Genomic DNA, 19,617 nt, shown 5'->3' with positions numbered 1-19,617 from the left:
TCCTCCTCTCTCCAGGTGATATGCACGCTGGTGGCGGCTTTCTTGCACTTCTTCTTCCTCTCCTCTTTCTGCTGGGTGCTGACCGAGGCTTGGCAGTCCTATATGGCCGTGACGGGCCGGTTACGGAACCGCATCATCCGCAAGCGCTTCTTGTGTCTCGGATGGGGTGAGGATCCTGGCTCTGTGGAGCAACTTCCCTGGGATGTGGGTTAGAGATGGTCCAGGCTACAAAGCTGATCCATTACAGAAGGCTTGGCAGAAGGTGCTTGCAAGCCTTTCAGTGATGCCAAGAAGAGCTGAGATGGTTACACATAGCATGAGAAAGAGATAGTGCTGCCTGCCGCCCAGTGCGCCCAAGGGTCACACAAAATAGATGAGTTGAGAGGGTTTGAATTTTCAAAGGGAATGATGGGGGTGGTGTATACTGGGTTTGGGTTTCTTCCTTGCTTTCTCCTTTTCTCTCTCTGTCTCCTTCATGTGCAACCTGGAGTGAAGCAAGCTCTGAAATCTCGTCTCCATGGCAGCAGGGCCTTTTGTAGACAAGTAAACTGTGAGACTGATGCAGATGCTTGTAACTAATTTTTCTCCCTCTGCCTCTGCCATAATGTTTCATTTATTAGCCTTAAATGATGCATTCTGTAGTAGCAAACAAACAAAACCCCATAACCTCAGCTTTCAAAAGTGTGAGTTTGAAAGGAGCAACTGAACAAAAAGTTGCTTACAAGCAAGTAGAAAAAAAGCAAAAAGCAAGGAAAGGGAGGGAGAAGGAGTTCTGCATCTGAGCTGGATTAGTGTCTCATTTTACTACTGAATTCTAGTATTTCACCTCAGGCAAGGTGTTTCTGATGCTTACCAAGCACCCTGATGTGATTTATCCCGACACATCAAGAGCTGTCCTCGTTCCAGCACCTGCATACCTTTAAGTTTTCACTCCTAGCTTTTGCTTACGATGGAAAATAAATTGTGTTATTGAAATAAAGTGTTTGTATGTAGCAGGAGCATGGCCACATCTCTGCCAAGCCCGGGCTGTGTGCGTGCCTGTGTGTATTCATTCATATGTATATCCACAAACACTCTACAACTCAAGGAACATCAGGGATATCAAATGCAACAGACTAAAGCTTTTCTAGGTAATAAAAAGGGATTTTTGATATTTTTTTTTTGCTGATTTGCAAAACCTGGAACAGATGGGCGTGTTAGCCAAGGGAATTTTGGATAGGCAGCGTTCGCATTTGTAGTCTGTGCAGAATAAAGGAAGGAAAAAAACCACCCACCCTACATGTGTGGAAGCATAATTTGCACTGCTAGGAAAATGTAGTCATCTCCAGGCTAGGATGCACTGGCTGATAAAGGATGCATAATAACCATTTGGAGTAGTTTGGGACAAGAAATGAAGATCACTCTCGTCTATTAAGGCAGCAAGAGAATTTCCGATATTTAACATCCTAGACTTCAGCTGTGGAGCTGGGATTAATGGCACTTCTAGGAGGAGAGAGGCCGAAAATACGTTTTAAAGAGCATAATCTGAAATAATTAGCACAATTCACTTTGTCATGGGCTGATTCTCCCCCTTTTCCCCCTTTGCATATTAGCATTTTGCTAAGCCCTTGTTCTGGATGTGTCTGCCAAGTTCTCAGCTGCTGTCAGCTGTAGCTCATTGAAGCTACAGTGGTTTTCATCAGAAGTGAGGTTTATTCCCTGGTTGCTTTTTTGGTCCTCCTCTTGGATGTGCAACTTTGCCTTTTCAGAAAAGAGTTTGTGGTAATTATAGATTTAATCTTTTTTATTATTATTTAATTTGAGACATCACTCTCTGCAACTGCCTGAAAAGAGGTTGTAGAGCACTGTTCTCCCAAGTAACAGGGAACGGAAGAGGAAATAGCCCCAGGCTGCATCAGGGGTGGTTTAGATTGGATAGTAGAAAACATTTCTTCACCAAGAGGATTGTCAAGCCCTGCACCAGGCTGCCCAGGGAAGTGATGGGATCACCATCCCTGGAGATATTTAAAAGCCATGTAGATGGGAGGGACACAGTCTCAAGCTGCGCCAGGGGAAGTTTGGGCTTGAGGTGAGGAGAAAGTTCTTCACAGAGAGAGTTGTTAGCCATTGGAATGTGCTGCCCAGGGAGGTGGTGGATTCACCATCCCTGGAGGTGTTCAAGAGGGGATTGGACATGGCACTTGGTGCCATGGTTTACTCATGAGGTCTGTGGTGACAAGTTGGACTTGATGATCTTTGAAGTCCCTTCCAATCTTGGTGATTCTGTAATTCTGTGACATGTGGGACATGGTTTAGTGGTGGATTTGGTAGTGTCAAGTTGATGATTGGTCTTGATGATCTTACAGGCATCTTCCAACCAAAATGATTCTGTGATTCTCTGATTTAGAACAGACAAAGTGTTCCCTAGAAATAATTCAGTCATTAGATTTGCCTTCAGTAAAACAAACAAAAAAAGTATTTTATCAGTCTTTTTACAATCATGTTATAGTTTTCAAAATTGGACTGTTAATGCTGCCACAGCTCAGGCTCTGAGTGGGTCTTCACTTGTTCATAAAAGTTTATATATAATTGTTTTATATATATGTGTGTGTGTGTGTGTGTTGTATATAATTGTTTTGGTTGGAAGCGAACTTCAAGATCATCAAGTCCAACTGTTACTCCAACACTGCCAAGTCCACTACTAATCCATGTTCCTCAGCACCACATCTACACATCTTGTATATCTCTCCAGGGATGATGACTCCACACCTTTCCTGGGCAGCCTGTCCTAAGTGCATGACCAACCTTTTTGGTGAAGAAATTGTTCCTAATATCCAATCTAGTTATGGCTCTTGGTAGTTATTAGCAGGCAGTCTTTTCTGGTGGGACGTGACCTGATTCTTCTTTGACTTGGCAATACAAAGCTCTTTGAAACAGCTTTTAAATTAATTTATTTGGATGTAAAATTCACTTTCTGCAGAATGCTCCCAAAACCTTGGCACTGACTGCGTGCCATGAATGACTGCTCAGAAACCTGATAGAAACCACAACCACCATATGGAATAGAGCAGTTAGGAATAACTTCCTTTCAAATAAAACTTTTTTTTTTTTTTTAAATTAAACATTTTGGTGATTCTGTGATTTTGGTTTTGGTTTTTTAACCTAATCATATCTACCTGTGATTAGACCATTAACATCTCTCCCAAGGTGGAGGAATGTATCATCCCTCGTTGCAATGCTCTTTGGCTTAGTTACCATGGCACAGCTACCATCTTCAGCAAGTTCTGCTTGTACAGATTCATTTTCAGCAGAAGCTGAGGCTTCTACCCAGGCTTGGTCCAAGCCAGCCACTGCAAGCTGACAAGTTCACAGCCTGTGTCTGTATTTCTGCATAATTATCACGTCTGAGAGAAGCACTTTGTGAAGAACAAGATACTATTTTTGGTGGAGTCTTGGCCAACTTTCCTCTTTCACAAGGCCTCTTGCATCCATCTATAGTCCTGAAAATGCCCTTTCACATGTGGCTTCTTGATGTGCTTCTCCTGGCATGCCATATTGATGGCATCATAGTGAATATATCACCCATGATATGAGAGGAGCAGCTTGGAGAGGAGAGGCTTGGAAAGGGGAGGCTCAGAGAGGCTCAGAGGGGAGAGGCTCAGAGGGGAGAGGCTTGGAGAGGTGAGGTGAGGAGCGGTGAGTGGAGGCAAGGAGAGGAGAGGCAAAAAAAAAAAGAAGAAAAGAAAAAAAGAGAAGTGAGAAGAGAAGAGAAGAGAAGAGAAGAGAAGAGAAGAGAAGAGAAGAGAAGAGAAGAGAAGAGAAGAGAAGAGAAGAGAAGAGAAGAGAAGAGAAGAGAAGAAAAAAGAAAAGAAAAGAAAAGAGAAGAGAAGAGAAGAGAAGAGAAGAGAAGAGAAGAGAAGAGAAGAGAAGAGAAGAGAAGAGAAGAGAAGAGAAGAGAAGAGAAGAGAAGAGAAGAGAAGAGAAGAGAAGAGAGAAAAGAAAGAAGAAAAGAGAGAAGAAAAGAGGGAGAGAAGAAAAGATTAAAGGTTGATAAATTTGAGCTGTGCTTAGAAATCTCATATGGAAAGAGGAAACCTTTCATTTCTGATAGCTCTCAAATGCTGTGTATTCTAGCCAACTTGGCCTTATTTCTCCCAGCTGGCTGCAGACTCTCACTATTAATCAATCTTGCAATGATTTGTATTGCTGAGTGACCACCTTGCCAGCAGAGTTATTGCTTGGATGCTGTGTCTGCACATCCCTTCGATCTACAGTGTCTTCTGCAGCCACCTGCCGTGACCTCTACAACACATGAATTAGGGTCTTGACAAGAAGCACTAATCCTAGCTGGCTACTGATCCTAATAATTCTTAATGGGATTTGCCCATCTTTAGCATTGAGACAGCTTAATTCATCATGTCACAGGGAGGAGGGCTATAAAAAGCCACATGAAGACCTCCATGGCCAAAGAACCAGATGTTACCAGGCAATATCCAGGCATTTCTTTAGGGAAAGGGGAAGAGCTGGGCTGGGGCTAGTGAACCAGAAAAGTACCCAGTCCCCTCTGTAGATCCTTGAGCAGTTTATCCTAGCAGGGCTAAGGTGGATCAGGACTATTAGGAAGATTGTTTTTTGCTAGTTCTGATTGTACCTAGGCATTCAAAGACCAAACAGTTTCCACAGTTTGCATGAGTTTTGGGCTGGCAACCAGCAGGTTGCACATTAACCATTAAGTTTTCTTTACAGTACTCTCTCTAATTTTATGGAAGCTTCTAGAAGTAAGATTGAGGCTGCAGCTTCACTCCTTTATGCACCTGAAATGACATCCTGTGCTGGCATCCTTAGCTCATGATGCTCTGAAGATGTACTTTGCACATTGTGGTGTCCCAGCTGTGGCCTGGCTTGCTCATCCTTTGCAACACTTGTAATGAAGTGTGTCCCCTCTAAGGCAGCCGATTTCTCTTACTTTATTCCCCTTTTTGACAGCAAAAGGGAGCAGGTCTCTGACATGAGAGGGAGTATCCTGGTTTGCAGCAAGACCTGATGATCTAATGCTCTTTTTCCTTGCTGTTCAGAGAGATCTACTCTATTACAGACCGTGGCCCAAGGACTTAGGGGACCTGTTTAAGAGAGCTCAATTTGCATTTCTTTTTCTGTCTCATATGGGCAAGATTTGAACTGAGTTGTTGGTAAGCATTGGAAAAGGCTTCCCAGGGCAGTGGTGGAGTCACGATCCCTGTAGGTATTTAAAACACATGCAGATGTGGCGCTGAGAGACATGGTTTAGTGGTGACCTGGCAGTGCTGGATTAGCAGCTGGACTTGATCTTAAAGGTCTGTTTCAAACAAAACAGTTTTATGATTGTGTCAAAGAGCCACTGTAGCCCTTTGTCATCTCCTTGCTAGATTCTTTGAGTTGGGTTGTGGTTGAATATTTCATCTTCAGGAGACTCACTCATATATTCCTGGGCAGTCTGTGTACCTAAGAATAAAATAAATCTATTTTATGCATCTTCACGTACTGTCAGTCCCCAGACAACTGCTGAGACCACAGCAGGATATGAGCTGATTATAGTTGATGACTTTTACTTCATTAGCAGAGGTAACAAGAGTTCGTGCTTTTGGCTCTGAAGGTCCTCAATTCAATCATGCCAAAGACCTGACTGGGTGCTAGAATAACACTGGGAAGAATGGGGTATATTATGCAGTTGAGTGGGAGAAGAGGTGCACATACACTTAAATGACCAATGTTCTTGTTTCTTTTCTGTAGGGCTCCCTGCCTTGGTGGTTGCCATTTCTGTGGGGTTCACGAAAGCCAAGGGGTACGGCACCGTGAACTAGTGAGTAAAGGAGCTCCTCGTCTTTTTTCTTCCTGTCTCAACTTATGTCCTTATTATCAAATCTAGTCACAGACTTGCAGAAGCCAGAATAGGAGCTAAATTCTGATGTGCTGGGATGATGAGAGGGGATGAAGCCATGCTGTCCTCTCAAGTCATCAGCTAGCCAAAGTGGATTGTGTGTTCCTCTAAAAGGAAGCTCATAAAGACTAGTTAGATTTAACTTCTGCACAGATAACATCACTTTAATTTATGTACCTCATTATTCAAGAGTTTTTTAGGGTGAAATGTGAAAAATCTTTTTAAGTTTGTGATGTTTAAAAATCAAAAATACCTTTTGTGTTGAATTAATGGTTTGCTTGACAGCTCCCAGGTTTTCAGAAGAGCTCAGCTCAGATTTAGGCACCAAAATGAGCAGCGTGAGTTTTTCAAAGCAAGGTTTTGAAAGCAAGTTGACTTTGCCTGTTTCCTAAGTTCCACAGGATTTGCCTCTAAGAAACTTTGATTTGTGTGTAATGGGAGAAGGAAGGCAGGGTGGAAATACTGGAGGAAGACTGGGCAGAGGTGAAAAATACATTAAGGCAAGGCTGGCATCACTCAGAGCTGAGCATTACTATAACTTTGAAAAGAAAGAAAAAGGAAGTGAGTTGGTTTTTTTTCACTGAATGAAGAAAAAAAATAGCTTAGAAATTTTATGCATAGTGGTGACCAAAAGTTCATAGTTTATGTAACAATAAATCAAGCCCTTCCCTACTGCAACCCATCATTATCCAGAGTGTTCCTGGCCAGTGGTTTGTATTTACATTAATGATGTTTAACACAAGTGCTGGAAATGAGACTAGCAACAGGTGAGGGTTCAATATGTCCACTGACAATTGTCATGTGCAATCTCTGCTCCTTCTCAATTTCCACCATATTCTGCACCTCCACAACCAAATGGTCCAGGGTTTTTGATAGCAGGAGAACATTAAACCAAGACAGCAGGATTCTTCATTTGCTTTGCTATCTCAATAACTGCATTTTAAATGACTGCACAATCCAGAGGGCTCTGGAAGGTGGGTTTGTAAAATGAAGTTCAACAGAGGCAAGTGTAGAGTCCTGCATATGGGGTGGAATGTCCTCATGGACTGGTATGGTTTAGAGGTTGACCTACTGGAAAGCAGCTCTGTGGAGAAGGACCTGGGGTTCCTGATGGACAATGTGTACTCCTGTGGGCAAGAAAGCAAATGGTATCCTGGGGTGCATTAAGAATGTGACCAGCAGGTTGAGGGAGGGTCTCCTCCCCCTCTCCCTTAGTGAGGCCACATCTAAAATCCTGGGTCCAGTTGTGGACTCCCCAGTTGAAGAGAGACAGGGAACTGCTGAAGAGAGTCCAGCAGAAGCTCTGAAGATGCTGATGAGACTGGAGCATCTCTGTGGGGAGGACAGGCTGAGAGACCTGGGGCTGTTTAGCCTGAAGAAGAGCAGCCTGAGAGAGGATCTCATCAATGCTGCTAGAGGGTAGGGATTAAAAGGATGGGGCCAGTGGGGCCCAGTCACAGGACAAGGGGCAATAGGCACAAAATGGAACCCAGGAGGTTCCATTTGAACATGAGAAAAAACTTATTTCCTGTGAGGGTTCTGGAGCCCTGGAGCAGGCTGCCCAGAGAGGTTGTGGAATCTCCTTTGCTGGAGAGATTCTAAACTCACATGGACATACTGATCCTGGGCAACCTGCTCTAGGTGACCCTGCTCTCAACTCTAAAGATTCCTTTGCTCCTTGCACCCAAAGGCTGGATACTGCCTGCCTGACAGGCTGGCTGCTTGCCTGGGGTCTGGGAGGGTTTCCTGAGCTCCCAGCAGGAGAGCTCTGCTCTCAGGGTGCTTGTCACCAAAACATCAGGGGACAACTGCAGTTTCAGTTCTTTTGTCTCCCTTCCACACTGCAACCACTGCACTGTGATAAAGCTGGTGAGACCCAGCAAAGCCATGAGAGGACTGAGAGTTCCTCTCAACCACAAAGAGTCCATCAGGCATTCTTAATGCTGCCATCTTCTTGTAATTCCTGCTGTTGGTTTTATGAAGAGCAAGAGCTAAACAGAACTAGCATGTAGTCGTGTACTCAACCAGTATCTCAACCCCAGGCAGCATGAATGCCCTCTTCATGCAAGGTGCATGGAGCTGTCATGCTGAGCATAAAATGGTGCTGAGCATTGCCATAAGGAGAGGTACATTTGCAGATTGGTGCTTTTTAAAACATGAAACACATACTCACATAGACCAAACCAGGAAGGGTATCCCAATAGACTGCTCTGCATTCACACCTATCGCTATTTTCCTGCTCAAAAGGCATCAGAGCCCTCATACATTTATGTGTGGGGAGGTCCTTGGCTTTACTTCTTTTCTAGTGCAAATTACAGAGCTGTAATTTCAGAGCTGAATTCCAAAACTTGAGGTTGTCTAGACCTAAATTTAAGACTAATGTTAAAGGCATATAAACAGAATAGAGGTTCGAAGATTGTCCCATGATGTCTGTTGGTTTCTGGCCGTTGCAGAAATGTGTGAGATAGCTGCAAAGCTTGAAGTGCTTTTAGCCTTTTTGAAGTTAGTATAGAGCATTCAGAGGGCAACTCAAATGGGTAGTGGAAGACTTTCAAGGCAAAATATTTCTATCTTGCAGAAGGAAAGAAAGATATTAACCACAACATATCCCTCCCTGTGAAGCAGAGGAAGAGACCTGACCTGATAAACCACCAGGGACTTCACAGTGTCTTTCAAAGCTTCTTCCATCCTTGCAGTTCCTGGATCCTAAGAGCAGTGCATTAGCACCCATTAGTGTTCTTGTGGAGATGGGCACTAAGACAAAGTAGAGCTCTGGTATTTAGATGAACACAAGATTTCACACTCAGCATCAGTTTTTATTTTTATTTTTTCTCATTTCACCCAGAGTGGTAAAAAACTCCTAACATCCATCTATAGGACATGGTCATCACAGGGCCACGAGGATGATCAGAGGGCTGGAGCACCTCTCCTATGAGGACAGACTGAAAGAGTTGGGGCTGTCCAGTCTGGAGAAAAGAAGGCTTTGAGGTGACCTAATTGTGGCCTTCCAGTATCTGAAGGGGGCTACAAGAAGGCTGGGGAGGGACTTCTCAGGATCTCAGGTAGTGATAGGACTAGGGGGAATGGAAGAAAGCTGGAGGTGGGGAGATTCAGGCGGGACAAGAGGAGGAAGTTCTTCACCATGTGAGTGGTGAAGCCCTGGAATGGGTTGTCCAGGGAGGTGGTTGAGGCCCCGTCCCTGGAGGTGTTTAAGCCCAGGCTGGATGAGGCTCTGGCCAGCCTGATCTAGTGTGGGGTGTTCCTGCCTATGGCAGGGGGGTTGGAACAAGATGATCCTTGTGGTCCCTTCCAACCCTGACTGATTCTATGATTATTTTAGGGTCAGCTGCAACCTTTGTAGACAACTGCTGCAGTGTTTCAGATTCTCAGGGCACAGCTGATGGAATGGCCAGTGTGAAATGCATAATATGTCTCTGTGTCATGGTGAGTGAAAGTGTCCATCTGCAGGGTATGCCTGCTGTGGAGTAAGTTAAGGGAGGAACCTCCGACAGGGTAGTTTACTTGGGTCCTAAGCAGGATTTCACCCAGCTTTGTCCTTTCTTTTTTGTTTTGTACATGGGATGAAGATGAGAATTTGTTGTTGTTTGGAGACCTGCTAAGGTAGGACACAGGCTGTGCTTCCAGTATCTAAGAAAGTCTTAGAGATAATGAAGGTCTAGAGGACCCATCACTGCTCACCTCCTTATATTAGTCTGAATGCCTGAATAATAGCTCTCCTTTTAGCAGATACTCCCAAGGACTGATTCTGTTCCTCTAAAACTTGACAAATTGCCTCTTAAAGCTTGAGCTGAGTAACTGAGGCTGGTGGCTGGGAATTCATATCCTTCCCCACAAGAAAGCCCGCAAGAAATTATCTGAAAGCAGTATCAAGATCCGGCAAATTTCCAGAGGTCCTCTTGTGTCATTGCAACTGTCACACACAGCTATCACAGAATCACAGGACCACAGAATGGTAGGGGTTGGAAGGGACTTCCAGAAATCACCTAGTCCAGCTGCCCTACTAATGCAGGGTTATCCAGGTCAGGTTGCACAAGAATTTTTCCAGGGGGCTTTGAAAGTCTCCCCACAACCTCTCTTGGCAGCCTGGTCCAGTGTTTCAGCACCCTCAAAGGGAAGAAAATTTTCCTTAGATTTAGGTGGAACCTGCTGGGTTGTAGTTTGTGCCTGTTGCCCCTTAGGCTCTTTCTGTCACCACTGTAAAGAGACTGTCCCCACTCGCCCTTTAGCTTTTGCTGAGCATTGATTAGATCCCTTCTCAGGCTGTTCTTCTCCAGGATAAACAGTCCCAGGTCTCTTAGCCTTTCCTCCCCACAGAGATTCTCCAGGCCCCTCAGCATCTTTGTAGCTTCTACTGGACTGTCTCCAGTAGTTTCCTGTCTCTCTTGAACTGAAGAGTACAGAACTGGACACAATACTCCAAATATGGTCTCACTAGGGCAGAGTAAAGTGGGACAGCAACCTCCTTCAACCTGCTGGCCACACTCTTCTTAGTGCACCTCAGGATACCGTTGGCTTTCTTGGCCACAAGAGCACATTGCTGTCTCATGGTGAACTGGTCCACCAGGACTCCTAGGTTTTTCTCTACAGATCTGCTTATCAGTAGGTCACTCCCTAACCTCTGCTGGTGTAGGACTCTACACTTGCTCAAATATCTCAGCAGCTTCTGTATTAATCTGTAAATTAAAACTGATGGGACAGCCCCGATTGCCAGCTGCAGTCTGAGATACTCAAATACATTGACTGTTGTTGCTGGCAGAGTGCAGTCAGGAGGTGTTGGTGGAAGTCAGCTCTTTGCAGGACCAAGACAAAAGCCATCCATCTCTTGTCTTTGCTGTGGCAGACTGACAAAAAGATCAGATGTTTTGCAAAGAGGTCTTTTGCCTTGAACACAAGAGCTGCTGTCAGCTGGGGAAACACTGCTTAGAAATAGCAGTCTGGAGCTGCTGAGTGTAGTTAAACCATTCACTTTCCCCTTTCCAGTGGTAATTTTCTTTAGGAGATCTGTGAAGAGATCCCTTGGCAAGTTCTGGGGAACCTCTTCACAAAATGCAAATGTTTCTGTGCCTGGTAGGCACGAGGCTAAAAGCATCTCCACTAGACTAATATATTGCTGGAGTTTGCTGTCAGTTCCCCTTCTTGGATATCACTTCACCCTTTCTCTTCCATTGCTGTCAGCCATCACCTCTGACAGCCTTGGAAATGCTTTGATTAAGCAGTGTGGCAGGAAGGTCAGGCAGTCGGAAGGGATAAGGACCAGTGCTTGGTGATGTGTGAACTTGCCTTCAGTAAGCCTGATGCTCAGATGGGAAGAGGGGCTGCCAGGGACCTGACATGAACGGCAACCCTCATTGCACCAAGTCCTCATGGCTAATTGGAGTGCAGGATTGTCAGCTCCTTTCTTCAGCTGACAGTTGGAATAAACCCTGGGAAAAATGGTCTCAAAATTAGGATGGAGCAGTGGAGAAAAAGCTCTAGGAAAGGTCTGGGATTTGGGAACCTTCCTGTGTGACCTGCCCTAGGTGATTCTCCTTTGGCAAGGAGGTTGGACTTGATGATCTCCAGAAGTCGCCTTCCAGCCCCTACCCTTCTATAATTCTGTGCTTCCTTTTGTCTTCTCCTTGCATTTAGAAAGACTTATAATTTTTGCAACCCTCTGAAGCTTCATTCTTATTGTCTCCCTCCCCAGCTGATCATTAATTTTATTATTCCAGCTGCTCAGTTTGTGACTGAGCATTTGGCTATTAGGAAGAAACAAGAATTGATGAAAGTAGCACATTACAGGTTTAATGTGGAAACCAGATACAGACCTCAGAGAAAAACAGAATGTTCTGCTTTCAGTTTGCAATTGGAAATACCTGGGGTGTTTTGGTGGCTGTTTTTTGTTTGTTTGTTTGTTTTCCCAAATAGTCTGTGTTTCGGGGTGAAAAAAAATACCTTTTTCAGGGGGGCAAGTCAGAATGCAGACAAAAATATATGAGGATGATCAACAACATGTAAATGTCTCCAGGAAGGTTTTGTTTCCCAGGAGATTCTGAAAAGCATAGAATCATAGAATTACAAAATCATAGAATGGCTTGAATTGGAAGGGACCTTAATGCTAATCTAGTTACAAGCCCCCTTCCATGGGCAGGGACACCTTCCACTAGACCAGGTTGCTCAAAGCCTCGTTCAGACTGGTCTTAAACACTTCCAGGGATGAGGCATCCACAACTTCTCTGGACAACCTGTTCCAGTGTCTCACCACACTCATAGCAAGAATTTCTTCCTGATGCCCAATCTAAATTTACCCTGCTCTAGTTTAAAACCATTGCCATTTTCCTGTCACTAGAAGCCCCTATAAAAAGTCCCTCCCCAGCTTTTTGTTAGCCCCCTTCAGGTGCTGGAAGGCTACTGCAAGTTCTCCCCAAGTCTTGTCTTCTCCAGGCTGAACAGACCCAACTCCCTCAGCCCATCCTTGTAGGTGGTCCAGCCTTCTGATCTGCTTTGTGGCCCTCTTCTGTATCCTCTCCAACAGATCCACGTCCTTGTTGTGTTGGTGGCTCCAGAGATGGGTGCAGCACTCCAGGTGGTGTCTCACAAGAGCAGAGTAGAGGTGCAGAAAGAATCACCTCCCTTGTCCTCTGGCCACACATCAGCTTGATGTGGAATGAGACATAACTGAATTACTGCAGGGTTAGCTGGGTTAAGAGCTCTGAGAAGGTCCTTGCTCCATTGTGGTTGCCTGCTCTTATCCTGTGGTCAATCCATGGTAGTTTACTGCTGAAACTTTCTGAGATGTCAAAGCATGCAAACTTTCCTTGTGGTTGCTGACAAAGTGTAACATTTGCATCTTGACTCACCCTGAAGTACCTGGGTATGTGTTCATGCTCTGAATTGCTGGATTCCTCACAAAAGGGAAATTTCAGCTCCAGTACTGCTCTGTTTGTGACTGTCACACAATTACAAACTGATTGAGATGTGAAGGGATGGGATGAGGGCCAATGTTTTTAAACTAGAGGAGGGTAGGTTTAGGTTGGACATTAGAAGGAAGTTCTTTACAATGAGGGTAGTAAAATACTGGAACAGGTTGTCCAGGAGGTGGTGGAGGCCCCATGCCTGGAGACATTCAAGATCAAACTAGATGGAGCCCTGATCAATCTGATCTAATTAAAGATGGCTATGCTGACTGCAGAAGGGTTCAGCTAGATGACCTTCAAGGGTCCCTTCAAACCCAAAGCATTCTAGGATTCTGTGATCTCTGGGGGCTGTCTGATCCAACCAACCCACTGTTCAAGCAGGGTCAACTAGAGGTGGCCACCTAGGACCATGCCCAGACTGCTTTTGAATGTCACCAAAGATGGAGACTCCACAACCTCTCTGCTCATCTTTTGCCGGTGCTCGGTCACTCTCACAGTGAAGAAGTGTTTGTTTCCTGACTTTATGTTCAAGCCTGAAAATCCTTGTGGTCTATCCAGACACCCTGTGATGCTCAGCTCTGAGGATGGAAGAGGGTTGAGATTTCCCCTGCCTCTCTCACTATGGGAATGTCAATGTGCAGTGAGATCTCCATGCAAATGTATGGTGCAGTAGGACCTCTGTGGGGACACCTGAAGTATATTCATGCATGAGTTATGGGATTCATCTCCCCAGTGAAGCCTCCCTCTGGGTGAGGTGCACTGCTTACTTGGATGGTGAAAAACTGGTTGAATGAATCTGATTGAATGTTGATCTGATTGAATGTTGGTGTGTCATCCTGGACTCTTTTGCTTGGATCATTGCTGACTAGAAAGGTCAGCAAGAGTGACTGGCTCTGTGGCAGGAACCAACAGGGCAGATATCAGCCAGAAGAGCTGCCAGGCAGTTTAAGAACCTAAATTCCACAAATGGTCAGTGAGGAAAGGAGAAGTCCTTCTCAGGTTATGTGGTGTGAGGGAGAAGGAAAAAGCTGGTTTGTGAAAACACCATGCACCTTATGTTCAGCTCATTCCTTACAAGCATCCAGTTAAGGAGCGCTGTGAATTCCCACCTTGTTGCAGTGTTGTGAAATTTCTCCATGGCAGCAAGCTCAAAGTGAGGATTTAGGAGAAGAAATGGGAATCCAGTTACAGTGGTTAGCACATGAGTGTAGGGACAATTTCCACTGTTTCTACTCTTCTGCCTGACTGAGTAGAACAAGAGCATCATCTTGCCAGCAAACTGATGCAACTGCTTCCATGACCTGGTCTGTGATGAATTTTGCATGAGTTCCTCTGTCAACGGTCAAATGCCATTCTGCAGGCAGACCCCCAGGCAAATGAGCCTTTATGCAAGTCCAGGAGAAAAGGGATCAAAACTTGCTCGCTGGGAAGTCTGAGACCTTTATATTTGGCCCTGGGGTATCACCTCCCAGGATGAACTTTGCAGACCAAAAGAAGGAGCGAACATGTGCCTGTTGGTGATGCTAGCTACTGGGTAACTTTCTTTTCTCTCTCTTCATTTTCCAGCTGCTGGCTGTCGTTAGAGGGAGGTCTTCTCTATGCCTTCGTAGGACCCGCGGCTGCTGTCGTTTTGGTATTTAAGCTTGGCTGAAAGTTATACCTATATATATATTTATTTTGTTTCTTCTTATAACGCTTTCCTCATTCTCTCAACTCAAGAGTGCTCCTCTTGATTTTCCACTATTGGTTTGAATAGTTTTCTCCTTCAGGAACACAGAGCAAAGTCAGCAATTTGGGATGGGTTTGATTCTGAAATATAAACTACCTCAGCTCTCAGCCTTCCACCTCTTTCCTCTCTGGAATGCCTTAGACATCTGATTAATGCTTTACCTTGCATTTGATCTGTCTGGATGGAAGTGCAGGATGATGGTGGAAAACTCTGACATTGACTCCTTCAGAAACTGCTGTTACTGGTTGCTTTCAGACCAGGCTGTGCCTCCACAGCCAGCAGTTATTTCTGGTCATTTTCAGACAGCCAGGGCATGTGGGCAGCTTTCTTGTTAATAGGTGAAATGGAGGTGTTCAAATCAGTGCCCAGGTTGACCTCTGTGACCATAAAAATGTCATGCTTGCTCCTACTTCAAAGAGATGGCATTATTAAGGTGAACATTTCTAAACTCTGTCCCACCAGCTCATGTGTGGTGGGAGTCTGCCCTGCTGTCCCTTCATCCTTGGCTCCAACACAGCACCAAAGCCAGCCTTGGCCAGTTATGACTTGAGTTGAAGGTGTCACTCAAGAGATGCCATATCTTTCATTAAGCTTCCCTGCTCTTAAACCTTCAGTGGCCATGAGAAATATCGACCGCCAGGGTTCAAGGAATTGGAGAATTCCTGGGCCTCAAAGAAATCCCTCCTGCAGCAATTTCAGGTGGGTTTAATGCCACATTTGAGGCTCTACACGTAAGTGACAGGCAGCAGTTTCTCTCCAGCCCAGTATTTATCCAGGGGAATTGCTGTATGTCCCCTAAGTCTCAAGTGCCCTGGATGGTCCCACAGGAATGGAGTAGCTGACACTTTGAATTTCTTTTTCAGATGAGAATTTTGTTTCATGCAGTGCCCGAGGGTTAAGTACCCTGCACCAGGAGCAGGCTTACAGGACAATAACTACACAAAAGATCTTAACACCTCTACTCTCACTGCCATCATTGCACATCAAACCACCTTGGTGCCATCATTTCATCGTGGTGACACAGATCAGCAGTTGCCCCTCCTCTAAGCTTGTATCACTTAAGATCGTTAGTGTAGGGCTGTAGCACATAGCTGAGCCTTCAGATAACAGTTAACAAAGAGTGGGGATAAGCAGATTTTCATGCAACCAGTCGTTTGTACTCTGTAGGCATATGATAGTTGGATTTCCCTCACTAATGTAGAGGTCAGGGGCTTCTTTATAGCCAGGATAATTGTCAGGAGAATTAACTGGCTTAGTGCTTTCAGAGGATCTAGATCTTTGCCCCAACAACATGACAGCTGATAGCTTTGGCTCAGTGGCTTGACTGCTCAATAGGCAGCAGTGATTAGGAGAGAGGGAGCTTTGGTAGTACCCAGAGGAGGGGCAGTCAATCTGCTGCCTCAAGCCATCTTGTTTTTGTTGTGCCAACAGCAAGGGAAATGATCCTTCAGCTTTCCTTAGCAATTTTAAAGCTTAGGAAAAACACATGAGCCTGCTTCCATATGGCATCTCCATTTTCACTCAAAGCTGGAAATGTCCTTACAGAGAGGTCAACACCTGAAAATGGTGGTTCATACAGTTGATCCTAGGAAGTGATAAATCATCTCTGGGGTTGTCTGTCTCTAACTGGTACCTGGAGAGAGCCTACATAACTAGTTTAGGCTACCTGACTCATTTCTGGCTGAAGTTGGTAGGAGCACTGTGAAGCTTGGGGAAGGAGAAGAGCAGAAAGCCATTTTCTTAGTGGGAACCTGGGAAGCAGATAAGCTCAGTAAGTTGCCCAGTGGCTTTTAGCAGAGACAGAAGTTGAACAGGCAGTTCTCCAGCATGCACTGTCTACAAAACTGGACAGCTGCCTGTTCTCCATGGTAAGAGTTGGAAGGGACCTCTGGACATCATCTAGTCCAACCCCCTTGCTCAAGCAGTGCCACCTAGAACAGGTTGCCCAGGAATGTATCCAGTCAGGTATGGAATCTCTCCCAAGAGGGACACTCAACAACCTCTCTGGTCAGCCTGCCCCAGTGCTCCTTCACCCCCCAAAGTAAAGAAGTTTCTCTTCATGTTCAGACCTCTGTACTGCAGTTCTCCTATCAACATGATGTATTTATTCCCTGTAGTAGCCACCTTCTTCAACACCCTTCCTTATTCTCCTCATTGGAAAAAAACCCAACCCTTTGGCTTTCGGCTTGGAAAATATCTTTACTCAAAATAGCATTCTTAAGACAGTTGATCTGCAGCTTCAGCAACATTTGCAACTTGCAGTCAGTCCAGAAACCCTGAACAGCTGCAAAGCTCTGACCTTTAGCCTTAAAATTCCTAGGATATTGAAATGTGGAGCTTCTGCAAGCAGTTTTACTCACCTAGCTCAGATGAAGCAACCTGGTGATAACTGTGCAAGTTGAAGGCAGAGGGTTAGAATCATATAATTATGGATTGTTTGAGTTGGAAAATACTTGTAAGGTCACCGATTCCAACCACTGACCCAACACTATCATGGCCACTAAACCATCTGCCAAAGTGCCATGTCTACACATTTTTTAACACCTCTGGGTATAGTGTTTCCACTACCTCCCTGGGCAGCCTGTTCTAATGCCTGAGCGCTCTTTCAGTAAAGAAATTTTTCCTAATATCCAATCTAAACCTTCCATGGTGCAACTTGAGGGCATTTCCTCTTGTTCTATTACTAGTTACTTGGGAAAAGATACCAACCCCCCCACCTCACTCCAACCTACTTTCAGGTAGTTGTGGAGAGCAACAAGGTCTGCCCTCAGCCTCTTCTGCTCCAGAAGAGAAGTGAGAAGCTCATGGCATGAAGTGAGGACAGAAAGGCATCAGTCATTAAGTTTTGGTTTTCTCCAATGCTGAGTCTCAGATTTGTGTCCTTGCTTCTGGAGAGCATCGCAGAGACAAAAGAAGCAAAGCTACACTGCTTGTCATGAGGAGTGGCCATGTCTAGAAGTAGGTCCATATTATATCCCTGACTTTGTAAAGAAATGGAGACAGATCAGAGCAGGATCATGTTAGTCATAGGATGCTGGTCATAGAATCCTAGAATCATTACTGTTGGAAAAGACCTCTAAGACCATCAAGTACAACTGTCAAGCTAGTAGAACCATGCCCGCTACACTATGTCTCAGAATGATATATCTACATGCCTTTTGAACACCTCCAGTGATGGTGACTCCACTATCTCTCTGGGCAGCCCTTTCCAATGCTTGACCACTCTTTCAGTGAAGAAATTTTTCCTGATGCTTAATGTACTGAATAAAAATAGTTCGTAGTGGATAAAACAGAATTATTTGCTAAAACAAGGGCAGAGCTGCAATTGAAGGACTGCACTTTGTCATCTCCCCTGTGAGAGACGAATGTGGATACACACTGTGTCCTGGTCAGCCCCAGGAGTGATGCAGCACACCACACTTCAACCCCACCTTTCCTATTGCCTTGCTGCACCTTAAAGAAAAGTCTTTCTTGCACTCAGCAGCCTCCATCCCAGTGAAGAAGGATCAGTGAATTGAAAGTGCTCTCTTTCCAAGCACATAGCTTGGGTTTGATTTCCTGCTGATCCTTGGCTGAGTTGCTATGTCTGACTTGCCAGTGTTGTTTCTCTGAAACAATACCATGGTGAGCTTTAGAAGTGGCCTCACAGCTGTGGAAAGTACTCCACTGACCCAGCAGCTGATGCAAAAGAAAATAACTGCTATTTGTGAGATCTTCCATTTATCCCCAGCTGTGAACTCCAGCCAACTGAGCTGGGTCATGCGATGCTGAAACCAGCAATTCTAACTCAAAAATATTGCTCATTCTGGAGGACGACGTAGGCAATTAGATGGAGGCTTGATCTGAGCAGACATCTCCCTTCCTTTGGTGTATTAGCTGTCTCTCAGAACCGCCTTTCAAGGGTCTCAGGCACCAAGGCTCTCAGCTAACATGATGTTTCACATCTCTGAATTTTATAATACAATAGAGTCACAGAATTGTTTTGGTTGGGGGAAAACCTCTAAAATAATTGAGTCCAATTGCCTATCAGTGACCACCGTGGCCATTAAACTGTGTCCTGAAGTGCCGTGTTTACATGCTTTTTGAACACCTTCTGGGATGGGGACTCCACCACCTTCCTGGGCAGCCTATTTCAATGCCTGGCCATTCTTTCAGTAAAGAAAAATTTTCCTAATATCCAATCTAAAGCTCCCCTAGCACAATTTCAGGCCATTTCTTCTCATTCCATCACCTGAGGCTAGAAAGACAAGGCCAACCCTCACTTCACTACAACCTCCTTAAACATTTCCTTACAAGCTCCACATGCAAAAGAGCATCCAATACATCATTCTACCAAGAGCAGGTGTTTCACTGACAGCAAAACCAGGAGAGTGTCACTCTTTTCCCACCATCATTGCTGTGCCTCCATGAAGAGTGTGGAGCTCACGTGTCACTAACATGCTCACATTCTGAGGTTGCTGAGGTTTGGATGAGATTTCTAACACAGATGCAGCTGGCAGCAGTGAATGCAGTCAGAAAGGCTCAGTGATGATATCAGGATCACTTTGCAAGACTTCAATATGCCACTGCGAATATTCGTGCCTGGCTGATTCAAATGTGTATGCTCTTATCCTAATAGAGCAGACCAAAGGGCTTCATGCAGTTGTTCTGCCCATGGATTTATTTGGAGATGACTAGATGGCTAATCTGTGTGTTGTGCCATCCACAGTATCTCCCAAGACATTTCACCATAGTAGCTGATGTTTCTACTTGCTCCAGTGCCCCTCAACCTCTTATTTTGATAAAAACAGTTCTGGTTCACTGAGCAACAAATGTGACAACCTGTCTTAGTTCTGCCCCATCTTCCTCTGGTAGCTTCCTTTGGTAGGATTCCTCCAGAAGGCTCTTTTGAAAGTAGTCAGTGCCAACCCACCACTTGCATGGGCCACTTTGTATTATCCTGAGTAATTGTTCTTGTGCCTGGAGTTTGCCTTGCCAGTCCTCAAGCATGTATCAAGCTTCAAACAGCCTGTCAGTAATTGTAGCACTTCACAGCCTTGTCCCGGTTCATGGAGGCTGACCTGCTGCCAGCTGCA

At 45.0% G+C, this 19,617-nt stretch overlaps 1 protein-coding gene across 1 annotated transcript in view; it reads left to right on the top strand.

Annotated features, from left to right (window-relative positions):
* ADGRB1 (adhesion G protein-coupled receptor B1) overlaps window positions 1-19,617 on the top strand; it is a 317,920-nt gene that overhangs the window by 256,035 nt on the left and 42,268 nt on the right. Inside the window, exons 22-24 of the mRNA XM_054167432.1 lie at window positions 16-166; window positions 5,749-5,818; window positions 14,380-14,446. Coding sequence (XP_054023407.1) covers window positions 16-166; window positions 5,749-5,818; window positions 14,380-14,446 — 288 coding nt within the window. The remainder of the gene's footprint in view (window positions 1-15; window positions 167-5,748; window positions 5,819-14,379; window positions 14,447-19,617) is intronic.

The sequence above is a fragment of the Dryobates pubescens genome, chromosome 14 (assembly GCF_014839835.1).
Source record: "Dryobates pubescens isolate bDryPub1 chromosome 14, bDryPub1.pri, whole genome shotgun sequence".
Classification (NCBI taxonomy): Eukaryota; Metazoa; Chordata; class Aves; order Piciformes; family Picidae; genus Dryobates; species Dryobates pubescens.
Note: the sequence above shows the minus strand (reverse complement) of the source record. Positions and strands in the feature narration are given on the sequence as shown.